Consider the following 24,363-nt stretch of genomic DNA (forward strand, 5'->3'; position numbering starts at 1 on the left):
GAGTTTTTACTCAGAAGAAAAAGGAAGAAGTCATACAAGAGAGGATCATGGAAAAGCCAAAGTTATACACTTCCAGTTAGCAGGTACATTACACAGGCAGAACTGTAGTCTTCATTATTTCATTTGAGTTTAACCTTATTATAAGGATGATAGTGAATGTGGTTTCTACATTGATGAAGTTTGAAGATTGGACTGAAATGTAAAAACTCATTAGGTTTTTAATTTAATTTGTGTGGAATTTCTGAGTGATGATTTAAAGTATCTTTTCATCGTGGTTTTAGAGAGTCTTGGTTGGCATAGATGTTGGGTGTTGTGGGAAAATCTAATTTTTAATCAGAATTTTCATTTGTATAACATGATCGCTAAAATGCATAATAGGCCTTCTTACCACTGCTTACACGTTACACTTTCCTATCAAGGGAGCTACCATTATATTCCATAGTAGAATGACTAAAATCACATAAACGGTATTTCTCCAGCAGACCCCCGGAGAGGAAGTCTATCTATCTGAACCACTCCCCAGAAAGGGAAAACTGTCATGTGCCACCTTCCCCCACGGTGCCAGTGTCTGTGACCCCTCAGTCTCCTGTTGCCCGGCAGACCTCCTCCACTCCAGCTCTGAAGCCAGGCACACACTCCTGTCAGGACAGTGTGTGTGTAAGGAAACGCCGGCGTCTTGCTGCCAGCCCCGGAGGGTTGCACTGGAATGCTTCAGGTATGGCACAACTATTAGAAACCCAAAACCCATTTTAGAAATACATGTTTCCCATCAAAACTCTTTCAGTCTTTACTGTGTCTTTGCAGTTAGATGGACTTTCTTGGTTATACTATTAGTTCAGACACTTAAATATTATTAACAGTGGTATCTGATTATATTATATGATGGTTATTAATGATGCCAGTTATAAACTCGGCTCCCATTCCTCCAGCCGTGTACGACTTTAGTCTGTCCATCTGTGTCAACTCGGCCAATTTTAGACAAACTAACATGATGGATACACTATGGATTAATTGAAATATGTAAGCACATTTATTTACAATCTCTTTTTTCTCACACAACTGACAATAAAAATTCAGGCAGCCCACAGCAGACTGGAACCGAACCTAAGTGCAAATAGAAAGAAAAGAATAGGACTGGGCAATGTGCTGATATAATTTTAATTTTGTCAGAGTATGTTATTTTTCTGAGAAAAAAGTGTGCTCATAAATTTACATACCCCTTGCAGAACCTGCAAAATATAAATCATCGGGATCATAAAAATTTAGTTTTTTGTTTAGTCCTGCCCTTAATAAGCTATTTCACGTAACAGATGTTTACATGTACTCCACAATACACAATAATAATTAATTTATACAAATGAACCTGTTCAAAAGTTTACACACCCTTGGTTCTTAATACTGTGTTGTTACCTGGATGATCAATGACTGTTTTTATGTTTTGTAATAGTTGTTCATGAGTCCCTTGTTTGTCCTGAGCAGTTAAACTGCCCACTGTTCTTCAGAAAAATCCTCCAGGTCCTGCACATTCTTTGCTTTTCCAGCATTTTCTGCATATTTGACCCATTTCCAACTGGATGATCTTTGTAAATTGATATTATTTTGTCTTCTGGGAAACATGTTAATATTTTATGGAGCTTCTGAAGGGTGGTACTAAATAAAAATAACAAAAAACTATATAATAAGAAATATAATTTAAGACAAAATAAGCAATATAATTTAATAACAATGAACAATGAACAATGAATTACAATGATCATCAAGTTCAAAAGTGTACACCCCCCTGGCTCTTATTATGAATTAAGGGTATGTAAATTTTTGAATGGGTTCATTTGTGTAAATTCAGTTATAATTGTGCCTTATGGACTATATGTAAACATCTATTATGTGAAATAGCTTTTAATTTAGCAGATTCTGCAAGAGGTATGAAAATTTATAAGAACAGCTGTATCACTCGGGTGAATTTAAAGTAGAATTTATGTTTTCTCCTTTTCAGAAGCAAATAGTTTTTATTATGCCTCTACATCTAGGAGTCTGTCTTCTGTTTTCTGGTAGTGTGTCCATCCGAAATTCATTTATCTCAAGAATGAGTTCTTGAATGTTTGTAGGATTATATGAATTTATAATTTTCACCAGGAGATAAACTGACAAGACTTTGGAATCAATCCAAACAGGGTCAAGGTCATTACGACATCAGATGTCTGAAATAGGTTTTCTTCAATAGCTTCCTTCCTGTTTGAAGTATATTTCAAATATATTTCCGGCATTAAAGCTAGTACCAAGAAGGACTAAACTTGTTTGCAGCGGAGGCTTCCTCATCAACGCTTTTGGTGATGAGTTTCGCTTGTTATTTACATATCAAATGATAGTATCGTCAAGCTCAGTTTTTAATTTAATTTTTTTTATTTTTATGAAACACTGCTATTTTGCTGCCAGTTTGTTAGCAAACCTATGTTTATATCTTGATGTGTACTCCTTTTTTCATTGTACTCAACCCTAGAAAATAAATTAGACTGGGGAAAGACCTGTCCAATCAACTTTTCACAAATCTAAATTTGAGCCTATGTTTTACTCAGAGATTTTATTCACACCCATAATATCCAGAAGCCTTTACCAGACTCAAATAATAACCTTATTGTCTATATATGAACCTCATATGAGTGTATTAGCATTTTTTTTAAATTTCAGTACAAGTTATATACTGTATATAATTGTGTATGTGACAAATAAAAATCTTGAATCTTGAAAAAGTATAGATCAATATTGATGGCCAAACCTGCAGTATCACCATCACCCACTAGGGGGCTACAGCTCACTGATTACAAACCACTGAGTTAAAAGAAGGCAAATTTGAGAGTGGAGTGGAATTAAAAAGTTTACAGTGCTGGACCTCGATTTACACTACCAGTCCAAAATTTGGAGACACTTGACTGAAATGTTTTTCATGATCTTAAAAACCTTTTGGTCTGAAGGTTTATGATTAAATGATTGAAATCAGTGTTGTAGACAAAAATATAATTGTGCCAACGTATTCATTTCATTAGAAAACTAACATTTAATTTACAAAAAAAATATTTTTTTAATGGATGACTCGAGGGAAATATTCTGAAAAGCAGTCAATAAGTGTCGAGCATTGGTGGGAACTCCTTTAATTGTGTGTAAAAACCATCTCGGGGGGATTCCTCAAGAAATTGGTTGAGAAAATGCCAAGAATACATTTCTGGAAATTCTAGGCAAAAAGGGTGTCTACTTTGAAGATGCTAAAATATAAAATTCTTTTGATTTATTTTGGATTTTTTTATCACAACATAATTCCCATAGATCCATTTGTGTTATTCCAGAGTTTTGATGACTTTAGTATTATTCTAAAATGTGGAGAAAAAATAAATAAAGAGTGTCTAAACTTTTTACAGGTAGTGCATATAACACAATATTAATTAACACACATAAAAAATGACGATTATGAGAATATAAATGATATTATCATAGAATGATTATTATCATATCACAAATAAATAAATAAATATTATAATTGTTATATTTTGTATTACGATGAAATTAATATAATAAATAAACATTAAAATACGATGTATCATCAAATGCAAATAAATAATAAAACTACTTGTGCAGTGAAAAAAATGTATGTACCTGCTGCTGAACTGCTACAACTAATTAAAAAATATATTTGATTATTATGGCCACTGATCTGAAACTTGTAAATGCAGTGAAGAAGTAGTGTGTGAGAGGGAAACAAGGTCACATTAACAAGGAAGTCTGGGGAGATGGAGATAAGGGAAAAGGGGTGAAGCTTGCCTAGGGCACCAAGTATGCTGAATAAATATATGTGCATTTGTGTGTAAGGGGAAAGAGACTTTAGTTAAACTGGGATGTTGACTTCTAGACTGGAATCTCCTGGCAGTGTCCTCAACTGTGCAAACAGGGAGAAAACTGCTTATAATAAGTCCACAAATGATGTGTAGATTTATGCATGGCATGTTTGCGAAGACATGCATGTCAAGCCTTTTTGGAGGTGTGTACCAGCAGCTTTATTATAGCATGGTGGAAACCAGGCCAAGACTGCATGCAGTTAAACTCCCTATCAGCAGAGGTGACCCTGTCATTAGTGCCTTAGTTGGACGAGGAAATGGCTCCTAATTACACACTGTACTTGCAGCAGCCACCTGCAGACGTTAATTAGTGCTGTAACAATTGCTGTGTCAAAGCTTGCTGATGGCTTAATGAGCGATTCATTTATCAAGAAGCTGTCAACTGAAACAACAGCGGCTAGCGGCAATGGGCCGAAAGCAAATCGGTCGCCTCCACTTGTTCAGCAGAGAGAGCTATTATCACTCTCATTATGGGTGGAGCAGTGAGGCAGGAAGTGACAATAAAGTCAGTGCAATAAACAATGCTGACAGTGCATGGGTGGAGAACATAACTGTAATGGAGGTTGTAGTACATACATTGTATTCTATACTGTACATGTGGTCATTGATGCATTTGACAAAAAAAAAAAATGTTGCCGTAATGTAATTCATTATGTAATTATTATTATTATTTATACCTAGAACATTGCGTTCCCTCACCAGGATCACCACAGCCCTGCAGCTTTTTTATACTCATTTTATACTTATGGTAAGAGTTTTTGTTATGCGATCTGGGTTTTCTGAGAGAGCTTTAACACTGTAGACATACTGTATTAGCATTAGAATCAGCATTTTATGAAGGAGGCCTGTGGCTATTGGATCTCTTGCTACTCTGTGTAATGTAAAGCCGTAGGTGGGAGTTGAACTACTACATCCTCTTTGGGATTTGTGGCTCAGTGTGAAGGTTTTAAGATATAATCAGGATCTGATAACCACTGTGTGAAGCCAATGTAGAGTGGTTTAGGTTGTCAGAAATTATTAGTTTATCCCAATGTTCCTTTACCATCTCATTTTTCCAGCTGTCCATGTACTGGCTAATATATCAGGTTATTATTTTATTCACTAATGCATTTATTCAGTTCTATATGGTATATAGATTCTCTTCTCTTCTCAATTCTATTGCATTTCACTATTATTTTTCAGCATTGATCACAGATCAATGGCTAGGTGTTAAACTGAAAACAAGGTTATTGATGATTTCCAGCTTGAAATGACAGACAGAACATAGGATTCAACGTCAGAGTGTGTTGGAATTTTCATTACAGGTCAGGTTTGGTTGTTTGTGTAAGCATAAAAATTTCAGGTCTATCTCATGATAGGAATGATGCTGTGAGTCTTGGCAATATTATAAACCCAATTATGTTCTCTTTTTTTCTTATATATACTGATTAGTAAATAATACACATTAATTAAATGCATTCACAACTGATTTAATCCCCTGTAATTAGCAATATAGCTGCTGCAGTGACACACTTGTGCCATGAAAGAGGATTGGATGTCATTGGCATGCTGTAAATGGGAATGTAATGCCGGCTGTGTCAGACCTCTTACAGTAAAGCCACTGCATACATGATTCCAGTGGTCAGGCAGGACAAATGAGTGTCTGAAATCTGGACCAATACTGCTCTGAGAGATCCTTCAAGATCTGCCTCCTGTATTGATGTTTACTCTGCCAGCAGATGCAATACATCAGAGACAGAGCTCCAAGGCTCAGTTCCACTCCTCTTACAGTATAAAGCACCTTTAGGATTCCACGGTATGTAATATCAGTAGATATTGGGACTGATTTCAGCTAGATTAGATTTTCAGGCCAATGAGTGTCGAGTTATTTTTTCATTCACATTCTCTACTTATCCTGTAGAGGGCACTGTAGCATTTGTGCTTGTTCACAGGAAAGGGTGGAAGGCTGTGTTAACATTCCTGAAGAGATGGTTTCAGACTGAACTATTTAATTTCTCATCTCACAACTCTCTAAATGGAACTCTTGAGTTCCTTTTAATCATGTCGGCACAGGGAAATGCTGCAGGGCAGTAGATGGCCTGCTGCTCCTTCCTCTGGCTTACATTCCACTATAAAAATGTCTTTTATCATTCATGCTGTGCAGGCATGATTAACCACACACACCCACAGCATCAAGTAGAATAGCTGCAGACACCTTGTTTTTAATCTCCTGCAATTTAACAGTGTTCAATGAGGTGAATCCATAATAATACAATTATTATAGGAGGGGCAGACTTAAGGCCAGGGTATCAGCTTATTTCTGTTCTTTGCCAAAATTTTTGCCACAATTTGCCAATGAATACATTTATTTGTTCTCAGAATTTGCAGTTGGCAAACTGTGTTGCCAGAATGCTCACATCCTTATGAGATTTTGGGGGTTTGGTCTTTTTCAAGTGTATAAATTGTTTATATGATGTTTCTGTATTAGCTGATATTATTGCACCATGTTCCGGATTATTAGTCATACAGTAATACCTATTTAATACTACCATCAATTCATATCTTTGTGTGATTCTTTTCATCTGTTTGCTTTTCTACATTAGGCTAAAGCCCTGCGGTGTAAGTGAGAGGAGCATTCTTAATAGCTTACTGAACAGCAGGATGTGAACAGCTGATGCTTATTGTATGAGTAGGCAGGCAGCTATAAAGCACCTTCTTTATGGTCTCTTTGGGATGATGATGAATATGATGAGGATGATGATAACAATGAAGCTCAGAAGAATTACATGTGCTTTATTAGAATACGTTTTGGACTTTTGGACACATAGTAAGTGAGTTTGTGGTTAAATTGTGCATACTTTTTCTTGGCTGCATTGGGTAGACAGAGACAGCACGAACAAAGGCTTCTTCATAGAATCACCTTTTAGGCTTGTGGTATTAGTTTATGGATCATTTAATCTTTGAGGAATGATTATTTTCATTAGAAACACACCATTGAACTCACCACAAAGATTTTTGTATGTAATGTGAAAGCACATGATCATTCAGTGTAATGTAATATAGAATAGTGCATCTGCCCTAGAGCATTTTAGTCCAATAATGTTTGCATGTGTCAAGTAATTTCCAAGCAGTTATGTGGCTCAGTTAGAGCTGTAGGTGGTTGATATTAAATTATATTGTATATTGGTATATATTGATTTCGGTATATGGAGTCTGCAAGAGTTGAAGCACAAGTGTCTGAGGACAGAGCAGATCTTAAACAGGGAAACATTTGGTCAGTTGTCAGTGACACGACTATTTTGAGTATGTTAGTCAGAACCTGATTAATTCAAGGATAGATAGCAAAGAGCATGTTAAGGTATTAAAGCTATTTGATGTAAGATTTTGGAATGTTGCTCTCTATTGAAAAGTACTATTGCACTCACTTCCTTTTAGTAACTGCTTTATGCTGGTCAGGGTCATGGTGGAAGCAGAACTTATCCCAGGAACACTGGGTGTGTGATGTAAAAACACCCTCGATAGGACACCAGTCCATGGCAGGGCACAATGTACACACTTTCATGCACTCACATACCTAGGGGCAATTTGTTTTAGCCAGTCCATCGACTGGCATGTTTTTGGAAGGTGAGAGTGCATGTGGAAACCCATGTGGACACGAGGAGAACATGCACAGAAATGTGACACAGGCGCTAACCAGAGCTCAAGAACGAACCAGGGACACTGGTCCTCTACTAACTCTACTGTGTCATTTAACACACATTTAATAGCAATTCAAGGCTGTGTTTTCTAAAAAGTGAGAACTCTGTAGATACACTATACACTATGCAAAGATACTGTATACTCACTTACTATTTAGTACTGTACTCTTAGGTTTGGGACGTGGTCCAACTGTTCACAAGGATATACATAATCTGCTACAGATTGGTATGACAAAAGGGGTATTATTATAAAAAACTGTATTCTGAACATCAACATGACTGGCACATTTAATGAGTGTTATAAAAATAAGCAATACTTTCAATAATAGCTTGTATTTTAGCTACTGTCAGATAGTTAGCTCTCACCGTGACTGCCTGATCAAGCAGTAGTGCCTATGTATTGCCGAGGTGTAACTGGGTTCATTCTGTGGTATCATCAACAGCACATTTTCTACAGAATGTACTAGTCACCTAAATAGCTCTGGTTGAAGGGTTAAAAATGGTAATCTCACTGTGTGTATATAGGGACTTTCCCTGAGGCTGTACCCATCTCTGGGGCTGATGGTAGTAAACTATCGTGCTAGCGGTAGTTACCTATCTAAAGTTCAATACTCAAATTACAATGATCAAAACGATCACATCTGCTCGCTTAAACTCATAGGATGGTATATCGGACATCAGATACTGATGATGACACACAGAACTGTGTGTCATCACCAAACACCAAAATACTTATTATCCACTTTTTGGCTATCATTATCTCTTTAACGAATACAACTTTGCGAATGGGAAAGGATGCAAATTCCACAATGAGGATAAATCAGCAGACCATCATTCATTAGCTTTCCACCAAATTAGAATGCAAATAAATGCCCTACCTGGTCAGTAAGAAAAGAATGAAATTTCCTCACTTAAATCCATTTTTATTGAATATATTGACTCCCACTTTCTCTTTCTTTCACTTGATTGGCTGACTGTCATTTTGTACTCAGACGACTTTTGAGCCTTAACTTGGGGCATGATGACATCTGACCCCATACCTCAGACCCCAAGACAGCGCTGACTGTGAATCACTATTACAGAATTGTCAGGGCAATTCACCTAGCTTAGGAACACTATATTATAAAGTATTCTTTTACTTTATAATCACATATTATCTGCGAATAATCACAGAATTCTACACACTGTAGTTTTAAATGACACAATACTGCTAGATCCAGTTTTGAGTAATGTGGCACAAACATAAAATACACATTAAAATGAAGATTATGACAAATAATGAAGCTGAAGAATGAAGTGCCATTTGTGTCTGAAACAAAAATACAGAACTGCATACGGTTAATCCAACAACCCAGATGGTGCGAGAAGATGCACGTTCATAATGAGAAAATAATGACACAGCTCTGCATACTAGCTCTCAACAGGAATCCTACTCCAGCGAGGCAACTTGATCCAGAACAATGGGACACATGATATGGATCCACGGCTCTGTCTCTTTCCCCCACCATCATCGCCATCAAAGTCACCATAGCGATGAACTACTGGAGAGATGCTCCAAACATGTTCTGTAAAGTATAACTGTGATGCCACAAGCCTCCCGTGCTGGCACTGTTCCCAGCACTGAACAAAAGTACAAAGAGGCAGTAAAAAAGGAATGTTCATACACAAGCCGTAGGAAAGTGGACTAACAAATGCCAGTAATGCCACATCTGAGCTTCATTGTGTAGTGAATCTGCTTAGTTTCTACTTTAGCTTTCTTTTTCACAATTACTGCAGTGTCACATGACTGAGTTCTGTCTCAGAGGTCATTCCTGTTCCCATAACAGCTTTTCTCTGGAAGACAATACATGCATAATTCTCATGAAGTTTTAATTGCTGAGCTGATTAGACACTCTGTGGCTTCCAGTGACTCAGTACTAGCTGACTAGATAATCACAAGGATGAACTTGATCTACTGCAGCTTTGCAGCTGGTGGGAATGAATACGAGGAAACAAGACACCCGCTCACCTGGAGGTGTATTGGTACTTGTGTGTGTGTGTGTGTGTGTGTGTGTGTGTATGTGTGTGTGTGTACTCTATGTACGTGGGGGTGTTTGTGCATGTGCTTTTTTTAAAAATTAATTTAATATTTATTTATTTATTTATTTTATTTTTTATTTTTCAAAAAAAAGGTTTTAATTGAAATCTAAAAGTGTTAAAAGGTTTCATTGTGGTTACTGAGATGGGCAGGCAGTGTGACAGGCAGTAATGCCATAGCAGGACAACATCTACCTGTGTGATTAATATTTCAACGGAAGGTCCACACCAGGATAATAAGACAAATGTGTGTGTGTGTGTGTGTGTGTGTGTGTGTGTGTGTGGATGTGTTGGGGGGGTTGGGGAATGAGGTATGCGACAAAACTTGGCTGGAATATTTGTAAAGTTCCCATGAGGAAAATGTCATTTTCTTAAATTTTCTTTAAATGTATTAAATGTATTTTAGTTTAACAAAAATTACTGCTTTTATTGAAGAAAAACAGTAATAGTAAGTCATGTTTCTTTGTATGTAAAATGGTTTTCCTTTTTTTTTCTTTTCATCAAAAGCTGCAGCTTTTATGTACTTTCTTTATGCCACTTTGGCTACGTAGAGCAGTGTAAGCTAGCTTTATGTAGTATTTTATCATATCTCTTTATTTTCTGTCTTTTTCTTGTTCTTTAACTTTAATGGAATAGTCTTGGAGGTGGATCAAGTAGCACTTGTTTGTTGTATACCAGAGGCATGCTTTCATCTCTGCAGTACAATTATTGCTGTAAGCCCAGGAGAATGAAATGATTGTGAGAAGGAAGTAGTGGGATGCAGTTTGAATCATTAAAGGGTGGCTTAGAAATGATCAAGACGAAGACAGGAAATGAGTCGAGTTGTTGTTTTGACAGCTAGTTTATTATGAGTCTCCCCATGAGTGAAAGTAATAATTATCATAATTCCGGATGTTTCCTATGCTCACCCGAGCTTCTCTCTGATGCACCCCCCCACCCCTCCTTTCTCTGAGTGTCATTTATCACCTGAGGTGTCTGTTTTCCTCTTTCAGGCTCAGTGCTGCGTGAATATGAGCGAGGAGAGGCGGCTGGCGCTTTGCAGGTGAAACGTATCCCTAAACATTTGGAGTCTGCGAAGCTGGGTGCAGAGCTGTGGGGGGACAGAGCGGCACTCAGGAAGTGTGTGTCGGTGGATGACAGGCTGCTGCAGCAGACGCTCACAGAGCCCGACACACTGCTGAGCCGCCTGGAGAGAGGAAAGAAGAAACTCAGGAACATCCACGTGAGTAGGAGTGACTCTAGCCAGGTCTGAGAGAGAGAGAGGGAATAATTGTGTGTTTGTGTGTGTGTGTGTGTGTGTGTGTGTGTGTGTGTGTGTGTGTGTGTGCGCGCACAAGTTTAGTGAGAATGATAAATGTGCATTTTCATAAAGGAGGTGACTGGCTAATTAATTAATTTGAGAAAAAGACAAATAATTGTAGATGTCTAATTTGAGCTGTCATAAATTATGCTTGCTGTTATTCTGGTAAACAGAGTGTATTGGAACACCGCCACTCCCCCATGGCAGATTTCACACAATATGTGGTAGTATTCAATTTCCTGCCAGTTTCCTATGACTGGAATATTTATGCTGTATCATATGTTCTTAGAAACGTGTAAATACAGCTATAAGCTCATCCTCCATTGCAGGATATTGATTTCTTGACTTTAGGGGTTTTATGGTTTCTGTTGTATTGTCTTACTCTTGCATAGTCCCTATAAGCCTGGAGTTTTATAACAACACTACTCATTTTTTACCCTTAAACACAGTACACTCAACTGACATCCCACACTAGTGAGTCAGTACTCAGTGCTTTGATGACTGCTTTGCAGAATACTGTGGAATGGACTTAATGTTCTGTACTTTCAGAGAAGATGAGTCCTATCTGCATCTATTTGCCTTAATTTGAGATGTACCTATAAAGTCCATTACCTAGAAAAGGCTAGGTTAGTGTTTTCCCCCAGCCTACGAGTGAATATTTATGAGGTTGAGTTACTCTAGTATGGTTGAGTCCATAGAATATTAGACTTTCAAAGCAAAGTAATGTTACCTTGAAAATTTAACTGAAGAAAGATATAAACCTCTTCAATAATGCCTTAATAAATGACTGTTTCATTACATACCTTGCAGTTTGTGGGTCAAGAGTTGCTTATTTCAGTTTCATTCGACCTTCCAATCATCTGGTTTTATGTTTTATGATATAGGTACTACTTATGTAGTCAGTAGCCTGGAACACATACCATAGTGGTGGTGAAAACCCATCAGATGTCACTGTAGCCGTAGAGCCCAAAATAACAAGAATGGCTAAGTGTGATTTCCTTACAAATCAGCACAGTGCATAAAATTATGCACACACGGGTCAAGAGTGTCAGTTAATGTTCACATCAAACATCGGAATGGGGAAAAAATGTGATCTCAGTGACACAGAGATGATCTCAGAGATGTTCTCTGAGATGGACTGGTTTGAGTATTTTAGAAACTGCTGATTTTCATGCATAGCTGTCAATAAAATTTACACAGAATGATGCCAAAAACATCTGGTAAGCAGCAGTCCTGAAAAGAGAGGACAGAGGTGAATGGTCTGTCAGGTTCGAGCTGACAGGAAGTCAACGGTAACTCAAATAACCACTATTTATCCCCGTGGTGAGCAGAAAAGTATCTCAGAATGCACAACATGAATGCACAACAGCAGAACACCACATCAACTGACCAAAACTGGAAGAATAACATCGTCTGCCAGTTTTGGTTAATCTGTGCTCACTGTAGCCTCAGATTCCTCAGATTCCACATGATTGGCTGATTGGATAATTGCATGAATAAACAGAGGTACAGGCGATCCTGTCAATATGGCCGGTGCATGTATATGGACTAGAGATTGGCTTTCTACTGTTTTAGTCAAATTTACAAACAAATGGAAATGGCACATTTGCAGCTAGCACATGTCTGAGGAAAGCATAATGTCCCCAGAGACAGGTCCAATGAAATCGTAACACTCAAGGCTGACTGGTTAGAGGAGCATATTTCGAAAGACTGAATAAGAATTTACTGAACAGCTGGAGATGATTTCCTAGTCTGGAAAATCCTTTTATTGTAAGTCAATACTTGACTTTTTCTTACTGTAGCATCAGAATGATGTAGAGTCTCCAAAAATATACGCTTGGTAATTGTGTATTTACACGGTTGTCATACCAGATATTCGGTTTCCTGATGCTGCAGATGCCCGTTAATTTTCTTACTCTACATCATGAAATGTGTCGTAATAGAGTGGCGTGCCTGATTCCTGTGTCTCTGCCAAAGAGCAGGATTTCTGAGAAGTGATGTGAATAAAAAAAGGTAAATCTAGCACAGACCACTAGCTCAGTTTTGTTTGCCATTCTCTGAATACTATTGTGGATGAGCTGTCAGGCTTTATAACTGCAGGGCTGGAGAAAACACAGTGGCAGATATTCCAGCATTTTCCACCTCTACCTCTCATGATTGATTCAATGGAAATTGGCATGGGAGAGCTCTTTTGTAATGGCCAACACCACCATGCAAAGTAAAATCTTTGCAATTTCAATTCTGCTTAAATTGTATTTTTCAACAAGGTCTCCACGTTGTGCGACTATCTGTCCATTTATTCTTTATTAGCAAGCATTCCAAGACCCTGTAATGGAATACCTGATTATGGCTCTCACCTGCTGTGCAATATTGAGAGGAATATTGAGATATTGAGCGACACAATAAGAGCCATTCTCTCCTCAGTTATTAGGCTGTGCTCCAGTTGTTATTTAAGCTAACAAATCTGCTCCTTGTTATTGTTTTTGTAAAGTCTATGCTATGGTTCTGCCATGCCCTTAGGTCAGTTTTGAATACAATCACATCAGTGTCAAGGCTAATTGTAGAGAAAAGTGTTGACATGAATGACACCACATACACAGAGGTAATATGCGGTGCTATGTACAATGCAGTGATTTATTGCCCTTAGTCCACTTTGTTGCTATGGAGCTTGGCTATGGTCTTTTGCTTTTTGCTGGAGGTGCTTTAGGAAAACACTGAAACACTGGAATGGCTTGAGACAGAGAGCATGAAATCCGGTTATTCCATTCCAGCTCTGAGAAAACTGTTTCATTATACTGATACTTGCAGACATGCTTGGTCCAGTGAAACCTTATTGATTTAGAAAGTGAACCTTGGAAAAAGCAAGGTAATTAGTTGGAATGTGAACCTTAAAATAGTTCTCAATGATTTCCACTACTCCTACATATATATAAGATTCCACAAAACCATAAGAGCATGGAAAATATCCGTCTTTTATATTGTGTTGACATATTGGTGTAGAAATTTACATAACAGTACCATAAAGTCTGTCAGCATTATCATTTTAAAAAAAAAAAGGAGATTAAATTACTGAGGGATTTACAAAGTGCCCGGCTGTGTGAATTTCAGAAAATGTCACTCTCTCTGAGGTGCAATTATCATTTGACCTGAAGTTACTTCACTGTCTTAGCTTGCATTGCTCCAATAATTTGTTTAGTATGCTTTATGTTCACCAGCAGTGGTTACTCAGTGTACCTGCTACCCTTTGCCCTGACCTCCAGCCAACACAAGATCTGTATCCCTGCCAAGGTTTTTCAGGCTCTCCTCTCCTCTCATCTCCTTTCCTCTCCTCTCCTCTTTCATCCACAGTGGTTTCTAGAAGAACGTGCTGCAGTGAATCACTCTAGCCCAGCTAAACTCAGGCTCACTAACTCAAATGTTGAGTGAAAACCCTCCCGCTGTTAATCTGTAAGCAACAGTTTAAATGTGTTTGCTTTTTGAGAATGTGGACTAGTTTGATTTGTGAGGCTTCATACTGTACACTCTGGGTAAAATTTATTTCTTGGAAACACCATAAGGGGGCAAGCTTGCCCTCTCACTACTCACTAGCTGAAACTGTTGTCTGGCGCAAGGTGACAGGAGAAAAGAACAGCACGGTTTTAGAGCCACGTTGCACCAATGCATCTTAACAGTCAGAGTAATGAGAAAGAGATTATGATTTTTTTAAAAACGATTTTTCCTTTCAGATACACTTTTCATGTCTGGGAAAATTTTCAGTACATTAAAAGAATATAAAGCCCTAGGCAGAGCATCTTACTAAGCTCTGAAATCTATAAAGACCTTACTTAAGGCTGAGACTGTATTAATATTTTATTTATTTTTTATTTATTTATTTATTTATTTTTTAGCTTTAATACTAAGCCTACAGTTCTTCTTTATTTCTTTGTGCTCCATGTATTTTTAAACAGTGGGCTTTATACAAGAGAAATGTATCCATTAACATTTGAGCACCCCATCAAGCACAGCCTGCTTATGCACAGTAATCTTGATTGCTTTTCACAGCAGGAGTTAAAATGTTTTTCATTGCACTATTCCCATTGTGAAAGCAATATTGCAAATGTGCTAGATCTAGTTTTGATGTTATTGTTTTGAGACTGTCATCATTGAGTGTTCACAGTCTACACCATAACCAGTGTAAATATGTTCTGACACCTGTAAAACCTCCCCAAACGGCATATTGAAAAAAAAAAAAAAAAAAATCTCCAACAAAAGCTTGGGTGCACTTGGTATGACAACACCTAAATTAATTATGTACCAGTACAATTTGCTTATGTGTTGCGTTGCACTGCATTAAAAACTCTTGCGCCGTATGCAATCAGGTTGTCACCTACACTTATAAAACAGCTATGCAGGCTATGAATTTCAGCAGTCATTAATATTGCAGCCATACGGACTGGAAGCTGCCAGGCTGGGCTGCCAGAGGCATCAGCAAAGCCCCCCTTCCTCCCCCTGGTCCAGCAGCACGAGCGCACCTATGAATGCTAGCATTGCTCTCTTAATTAGGTCTGGGAGAGGTTTAACAGCCATGCTACAGTTTAGCCACTGACAAATAGAAAAATAAAACCCTTGTTTGAATTAGCACAGTGAAGTGAGAAGTTCTAGAAGCCCTGGACTGTCTCGGCAGTCGTCTCCAAGCTAGCCGTAGCCTAATCTGTGGAAAGAGGTTATTTCGGTTCAGTTTAGTTCAGCCAAGCTCCGCTGATTTGACTTCATTCCAGCTGGGTACTATGAATACGATCAATTAAAAACAGGGTCAAGATGCAGTAGCCTCATTAAAGCAAGCATGAATAATTGATTTTTCAAATTAAAACCAATAGGACTCTGTTGCTAAATCAGAGGTATACACAAATTATATTATGCACATAAACAGTATCCAAAGATGTGGTTATGATGTAGTTGCATCATCTACAGTTGCAGTTTTTATTAGTCTGTTATCAGTACATGCTGTTCTTCCCAAGTGATCACATCTGACATATTTGTTTTTTTTTTTTAATTTATCTTGAAAGCAACTGTGATTGTGGCAGAAATGCAACTCTGGAACACAACAGATTGTGCTGAAAAAGGAGGGATTGCTGAGAGTTTTACATTAAATGTTTATTAAGTGAAATGGGGACACTATTTTACTAGTGAGCCCCCTAATCCCAAATGCATGTGTTGTACAGCAGATATTTCAGTACTGCTGAATCCTTTAACTTTGTCTCAGGCAGTGTGCGAGTCTTCAATGTGAGTGTTTGCTTACAGCATTTATTATCAAGCCACAGTGTGCACAGCTGTGGTGGAGCCTGATCTAACCATCATTGTTTGAGGGGAAAGTGTAGGCATAAAAATACCTGTTGTTACAGGAGGCATATATGGTGTTTTGCTTGAGTATATACTGTATTTGTGGATACTTACACACTACAAGCCAGAAGTATTGGGGCAGAGCCGAACCATATATATCAGACATACAACAAAAAATGTTCTCATTTACAACCCCATATATATTAAATTCAGTTGAAATACTAATTATCAATTTAGATTGACCAACTGTTGTAAGAAAAATGCAAATTGACAGATATAAGGTGATGTTCTGATATGGTTGCCTTTCTAGATGTTCAATCAACACTAGCTCATAGTTATTATTGCACCTAATGATCAAAAATTGCTAATACAGGACATAATACAGAGGCCCATTGGGGAAGGTATCACACTTCCCCATGCTCACACTATGAACATTTTGTTTCTGAGTGGGATGGGGCAAAAGGCAGGCCGTTAAGAATATCGCTTTTCTGTGTTCATCTTGCACACTGGGACAAGGGCGGGAACCATACATCCTGTATCTAACATAGTTGAATTTATTTGATTTTAGTTTAATCCAGTGTCTGTTGTACATTTAAACAACTCCTCAACCCCTACGAACACCTTTGGGATGAACTGGAACTCTGACTGCACCCAAGGCCTTCTCACCCCACATCAGTGCCTGACCTCACTGATGCTTTTGTGGCTGAACAGACAAATCTCCAGGGCATGCTCCAAAATATAGTGGAAAGCCTTCCCAGTAGAGTAGAGGTTATTATAACAGTAAAGGTGAACTAAATCTGAAATGGGATGTTCAAAAAGCACATATTGATTTTTTGGTCAGGGGTCCACAAAGTTTTAGTCATATAGTGTACAAACTAGCAAGGTTGTTAATGTGTCTTTGGAGTACAAGTATCAACAACTAAAAACCATCATAGCTGCACCAATTACTGATAAAATTGTAATGTTTGATTTCAATAAAGCCATGATTGCACATCTAAAAGCTCAAGAAGTAAGGCCAATTAAACAGAGAGGTAGCAGTGTTAGGTCATAGACGTTTAATTTGGTCAACTGAGGAAATCATATTGTGTGGTAGGCTGTTCATCTGTCCTACGCCCATTGGCTTATAGACCAGTTACATCTTTCTGTTCTCTCATTGAAGACTGGTGTACATACAATGCCCTCCACTAATATTGGTAAATATGAGCAAAGAAGGCTGTGATTTTGAAAAAAGATGTCTTTCGCTGTCATCACATGTCACACATGAAGTGTGTGTTAGCCTTCACTCTCCACCATTAGTAGCTGGAGTATAATAGGTGAGGGCTGGCTGGTGGGTGGGAATTGGCAGGTCACCAAATTATCTCCATGGTTGCTAGTATAAACATTTGTTTAATATTGTTAATCATAAAGCAAAGTATATTGATAATGATAAGATATATTTGGTGAGACTAAATATTTTAAAATTATATTGATATACATATAGAACATAAGGGTTAAAAGGGCTCCTTGGAATGACACTCACTGTGCAGGTGCCTTCTCTGACTAAAGCAATTACAGAGTTGACCCTTAGGGATGGACAGCTATTTCTCTAGAAGTGTCGTGTTTGGTGAAGGGGTCTACTGACATTAAAGAAGAGGCACAGACAAGTTCAGCTCTGTGCCATGTTCCAGACAACAGCATCCTGAGTGTGACATTTAAGCGAAATCACCAAGGTGCCAATAGCTATAGTGTCTATTAGACACAGCAAAGCCTCATAAAGTGGCTACTCAGCTTGCTGTATCCTTTTCAGTGACATTTTAGTGTACCGATTTAGACATAGTTCAATGTTTTATTTTATTCAATTTTTTTGGTTCATTTTACATTATTTATAAGCAGTATGTCTTAACTGTTTGAGTATAATTCTGAAATGATTTTGCATGCAATGTGCATTATTACAAATGACTAATGTTACAATTATTGCAAATGTTAAAATGTATGAAATCTTCCAACACTGGCATGTATAGGCCACTTTCTTACTAGGCCCAAGATCTTCAAGGAAAATTGTGTTAGCTCACATTTTGTAAATGAACTCGTTCAGATGTAGACATAATATGGCTCAGAATAGAGTAGAATATTATGTACTATACTTAAGCAAGGCTGTCAATATTTTATTCAGAGGAAACTGATTTCTGCACAACTTGAGCAGCATTGTGTATCAGTCCATAATGCATCATGCTGTCTGAGGGAACCCTGAGCAAGTCAAACATCTTTTGTCTGCTTGTCAAGATGGAAAGAAAGAAAGACACTTGTGTGTGTACAAGTGCAAATGCATAAGTGGAAAGTCCATCTAAACACCTAACAAGTTTTTAACATTTCCTAAGACCCATCTGAGACATATCATTTGTCTTTTTATCACTTACATTTTTTTGTTTCATTGTTTGTAAATGTATGCTAGATAGGTAAGACATGTTTGTTTCATGTTTTGTGCTTTGATCTGGAAATAATTTATCTATATGTGCTCTGGTAAATGGTCTGGTTCAACAGCTGTCCCATTATTGTTCACTCAACAGTGATTTCTATTCATGTGGGAAAAAATGGCAGTGTTCTTAAATGCACAGATGTGCTACTACACACATATTTATGTCTGGCTTTTGGAACCTTCAGATTTGCATTAATATTTGTATTAGCTAAGTATATTTCTTAGCTAGAGGGAAAAAACAATACATATGTCAAAACCCAGCTCCTTGTATAACTCATACAATGGGTGTGACGTGTGTAGATGACTTTACATGTAAGATAAAAGAAATCCTGGTCTACCAGGAAGGGAATGTTCCCAGCATCATTCTCAAAGGTTGCTATAACAACAGTGCAGCTGCCATTCTTAAATACACCAAGACACATTATTAGATGAACTGGTGTAAGTGTCTATCAAAATGAAGTGTTTCTGGAATGCCATTAATTAAAATGAAATTAAGTCAATTGCATTACTTATTCTGTAATTAGAAAAATCTAATGCACATGATTGTGTTGTACTTGTTACTCTACCATTAGTACAGCTTTACTGTTGATGATGATGTCACTCTCTCATGATAGAGAGTAATGCATTTTGTTTATATTATTGTGCATTTTTCAAAGTAAATATAAATTATATATATTTTGCTAAATATATTGATGTACTCTGTGACTTGGTGTCAAAGCTGTTATTATTTGTCCTTTCCTTTGCAGAGCCTTGGGGAGACTGGAAGATACGAAACCTGTAAAAAGTAAGTTTTTCATTTACTCTCTAAAGCCCGCTAAAATTCACGAGGATTACTTGGGAAAACAGCCAAATGCATTATTGAAATATCTTTGTTGAAAGAGGCAAGGTAATGCTCATTCCATTGCACAAGTTTCAGAATAAGGTTGTTTATTAAGGGTAAATACCGTAGACTGTAAGAAGTATTTTACGGTTGTCAGTATGGTTATTCATTTAATATCTACCATAAACCAATAAAGGTCTGTATAAGTTAAAACAGGCATGAAATTGCACATAATATTACTAAACACATTATTATTATTAAAACTTGTGACTAAAGAAAGGAGAAGTGAGAACTCATACATATAGAATATAAGTTAATTCTGAGGCGAGGTTCAGTTTTTATAGGTTTAATTTAACAGCTTTAGTTTGAGCTTGAATAGCTGGGAAAATACTGAACTCAGACCTATCCATCATCACCTTTCTGTTTCACTCTCAACTGGTTTCTGTTTTCTTCTTCCATTTCTTATTGTTCTCATTTTTTCTATGTAAACATTTTATTTGTACAGTGCAGTATATTAAGGTAAATTATCTCCATCAATTTGAAAAACATTTCTGTACTTTTATTTTTTTTTTTAAAATATAAATCAAGAGATGTATATTTGTACAGTAAATTTGTCTGTCTGACTCCCCATTCATTTATTTCTAAACCACAAGAAAAAACATTTCATATTCAAGATTAACTTGAATATTTGAATTATGCTATAAGATGAAATTGCACTTGCAGTTGCTTTTATTTTTACTTGCAGACATTCACTTTTAATTTCTACCATATTCTTTGCTGCTTTGTCAGTGTGTCTAAAGAAAAATGTCACAATGGAACCTTTTCTTTTTAAGTCACAATGGAACCATTTCTACCTCAGAGGATGATGTCTAACTTGATTAACGGAGTCATTTAGAGGCAGTCCACTGGGAATAGCGCTAATGTTTATCTTATCAATAAGGTTAAAACAACAGTTGTCATCCAACCAATGTGCACCAGGGGACTAGTGGCAAAAATTCAGTCCACAAGTGGTTCATTCTTTTCTATCAATGAACCTCTGTTAGCTATTATCTTGTAGCGTAGGCAGGGAGGTCAAGCATTAGCAGTCAATGGCACAGTCAGTAAAGTGAGGCTGAGCCCAGACAGAGAGGCTTATTGCCTGATTAGGAGCTAATTGGCAGCACTGGCTATCTCCTTACGCTGAGCTCCTGGAAACTTTCTGAGCTCAGTAAACAAAACATTTTATCTTTTAAAATATTAAACAAACACAGATTCATACAGTGCCTTGCACAAGTATTCACTCTCCATGAACCTTTGCACATTTACATCCTGGAACAGAAATGGACTTTATTGGGATTATTATTATGAAGATGGCACGAATCTATGAAAAATAGTTCATACAATTGAGGTAACAGAAATAATCAAGGTATTTTGCTAAAATATGAAAAATAGAAAATGTAAACACTGTGATTGCACAAGTTTTCACCCCCACTGCAAATGGTGCAACGAGAAGTCACTTAATTAGTTGTATGGAGTTGACCTGTCTGTAATTAAAGTGTCACATGTTCTCAATATAAATACACATGTTCTTGGAAGACCCCAGAGTTTGTTAGAGAAGACCAAGGAGTTATTAAAATAAGTCTGGGACAAAGTTCTGGAAAATGATCAGTCAGGATTAGGTATTTGGACTTTGAACATCCCACTAAGCACTATTAAAACCTTTATTAAAATTAGAAAGAACTGCAACTCTGCCTAGAGCAGGCTGTCTTCAAAAGTCAATCAGGGCTTCTGTCTGAAAGGCACCAAAGAGGCCAACAGTTCTTATGCAAGGAACTGTTATAGGGTACATGCTCTTGGGATTTAATTTTTCTTTCTTAGTAGGTTCAAAATGTTTTACTTCTGAGTAAAACATTATTTCAAAATACCCTTTTGTGATGTGCTGGATGAAAAATATTGCTGCAAATGTACTTAATCCAAAACACCAAAGTGTTGCATTTGGTTGAATCAGCACTGATACAGTATTCCTGATACTGGTGACTGCCTTTGTCAGTTGAGGAATTAAAAAAAAAATACATGAGGTTTATTGAAGTTTTTGTGTGTGCTTTAAAATTAAGCAAAATATTATGAATATTTGACTAAATTGGTGGGTTCCAACTTCCCAGCATGTTAGATTCAGAGAGTAGACCCAAAGTTACACTATATACTAGAGGTGCACCGATATAAAATTTCTCAGCCGATACCGATAACCCATTATTCAGAGTGATATCGGCCGATACCGATACTGATGCCTTCTTTTAAATTAATAATAATTAATTCCACAGTTCTGAAGGGAATGCAAATAAAAACTTTATTCTCTCATTTCAACAAGTTGTTTCACAGTAACTGGATTCATAAACAGAAAACACATTACTCAAATTGACATTAACACATTAACTACATTCTTAAGATTAAAGTGAGATTTCTTAATTTATTGAATGTTATTAATTCATATTAACAAAGTTAAGTGACTGAAATCTAAAAAGCCTCCTGTTAGGCTTCACATTCACTCACCACAAACAAAAGCATTTCTACTTCATCATTGAACATCAAACTGGTAATATATAATATAAACTTTTTTATATATTAAAATTAACTGAATATGAAACATACTACTCTACAAATATATTTTTTCTGTGCAATATATACTTTTTTGTCAACTCATCTTCATTGAAATCTTTCAACGGTGTACTGGCGCTTTAATTCAGCGCGAGCAGCACGGCTGAAAAATTGCACCGATGCATCGGTGCACCTCTACTATATACAGTATTTAATATGTATGTGTTTTATAATCAAATGAAAGCCAAAAATCCAGCAGTCTGATATTACCTCCAGAATGGAGTCTTTATTTAAGCTTTGAATTTGCATGGAAATATATGCCTGATGCACAGGTTCTCAAGCAGGTTATTTTAGCCTAAAATGAAAATACAGTTTTTGAGTTGATGAAATTTCTTCATTCCAGTTTGAAGCCTTGAATCTTGACATGCCTTTAATAATGTCTTCAATAGCATATCGTGACTACCTATGCTTGGAAACCTTGTAACTGGTGAATGCACGTTTTCCACAATGTGACTGCTGATCATGACCACTAGAAGAATGTAACACATGTACTGTGTGTGTGTGTGTATATATATATATATATATATATATATATATATATATATATATATATATATATATATATATATATATATATATATGTGTGTGTGTGTGTGTGTGTGTGTGTGTGTGTGTGTGTATTTATAGAAAGAAAGAGAGAGAGGTGTGAGGTAAGCAACATGTGACACTATGTGACTACATTTCCTAGAACCTATTGGAATTTCTTGTGGCATTTTGTCTTAAACCTCTCACAGACCATGCTGTATGACACTATTGGATGGTATTCAAGTGTTGGGGTAAAATATTGCCTGTCACATCTGTCCAGATGAAAATTTTGAATCACTGGTGAGAAAAAAGGTTGTCTGTTTGATTCTTCAGCTTAGTGAATCATTGCTGGGGGAGAGAAACAGAAAGTAGGAAAATATGCAAAGGTCCTATGCTTTTCAAGTTTTGCTCATCTGCTAAGTTTTTCTCAGTATCTTCTCATCTGCTGTAGCTAGCTATATTTTTGCAAAGAAATGGCTGAGCAGATTACTTAAATTTCAGGTAGAACCTTCAGACAGATGTGGTGTGGTCAATGGTAGCTAAGATAGTTTGTTTGGCTACTTCTCAAACCACATACTGACATACTACATATGTCAGGTTTTTATGCCACTATAGACACTGATACTGGTACACCACAGTACAATTTGACATACTGTTCCAGAATAGGCTCCAGATCCACCATGACCCTGACCATGAATATTTTCTAAAGATGAAAGAATGAATTTATGTTATGTATAACGTACAGTAGTATGCAAATTGGGAGAAGGCTTCAGACTCCTTCAGAAGAATTCAGACACCCACCCTCTCCAGGTATCAGCTGTGTGCTTTGGCCTATGTTTGTGTGAAACTTTTCATAGAAGTCATATGAGGAAACAGGAGGCAATTATCAGTCGACCTTGGCTGATGCAAGTATTTTAAGGTAAGTTAAAAAAAAAATTATGCATCACAGCTATGAACCCCCCGGCTAAAACAACACTATTCTGACACAGTCCATCATTTGGCATTTTATGAATTTATGTTAGTGTGAGTTACAGCTGTGGTCCTTATAGGAGTACTCAGGAAGTGCCTGTTTTAGAGGATGTGATCTTGGCCTGCCTTTTTGTTCTGTGTTTAAGTAGTTATTTGTCTGTGTGTGTTGGTTTTTAGTAAAAGCCTGTTTGCAGATGCAGGTTTAATGGCACTGCAGAAGCCAGTGGCTCTGAACACTTTTCCCCATCGTGACAGATCGCAGTGCCTGCAGCTAGACGAGCCCCTGATAGCCTTTAAGAAATATGGCACTAGTGGTGTTGCCATGGAGATCAACTCAATGCAAGCTGCATTTAAGCCTCAGGAACACATAATGAAGTTCTTTGACTTACATTTTAGCACAGTGTGCAGTACAAAGGTGTGTTGCAAAGTTTAGGCAGCTGGAAGCAAAGTGAATTACAATTTTATTTTTCCTTGAATGCATTTGTTGACACTTTATCAGCATGTAATCATTTGCAGAAAATAGTGTGTCTTTATGTGAAAGCAGTTTAAATTAGAATAGGACAAATCAGAATGTGTGATGGCTGTTGAGATTCCAAGAGGGAAAACATCTCACTCTGTCTAAGCAATACAATTGTTTTCTGTTAGAGTGGTATAAAGATAGTTTTGGTTTTCCAAATTTTGTCCCTGTTATACAGTTGAATGGC

The 24,363-nt window shown here is 37.1% G+C and overlaps 1 protein-coding gene across 3 annotated transcripts in view; it reads left to right on the plus strand.

Annotated features, from left to right (window-relative positions):
* The window catches only part of ankfn1 (ankyrin repeat and fibronectin type III domain containing 1), a 69,698-nt gene that overhangs the window by 4,628 nt on the left and 40,707 nt on the right, over positions 1–24,363 (plus strand). Inside the window, exons 4-6 of one of the 3 annotated variants that reach the window (XM_017484204.3) lie at positions 480–715; positions 10,630–10,859; positions 19,458–19,495. The exons of 1 other annotated variant lie outside the window; for it this stretch is intronic. In XM_017484204.3, the coding sequence (XP_017339693.1) occupies positions 480–715; positions 10,630–10,859; positions 19,458–19,495 (504 nt within the window). The remainder of the gene's footprint in view (positions 1–479; positions 716–10,629; positions 10,860–19,457; positions 19,496–24,363) is intronic. One more of the 3 variants, XM_017484205.3, reaches the window with a different exon arrangement.

Source organism: Ictalurus punctatus, chromosome 13 (assembly GCF_001660625.3).
Source record: "Ictalurus punctatus breed USDA103 chromosome 13, Coco_2.0, whole genome shotgun sequence".
Taxonomy (NCBI): domain Eukaryota; kingdom Metazoa; phylum Chordata; class Actinopteri; order Siluriformes; family Ictaluridae; genus Ictalurus; species Ictalurus punctatus.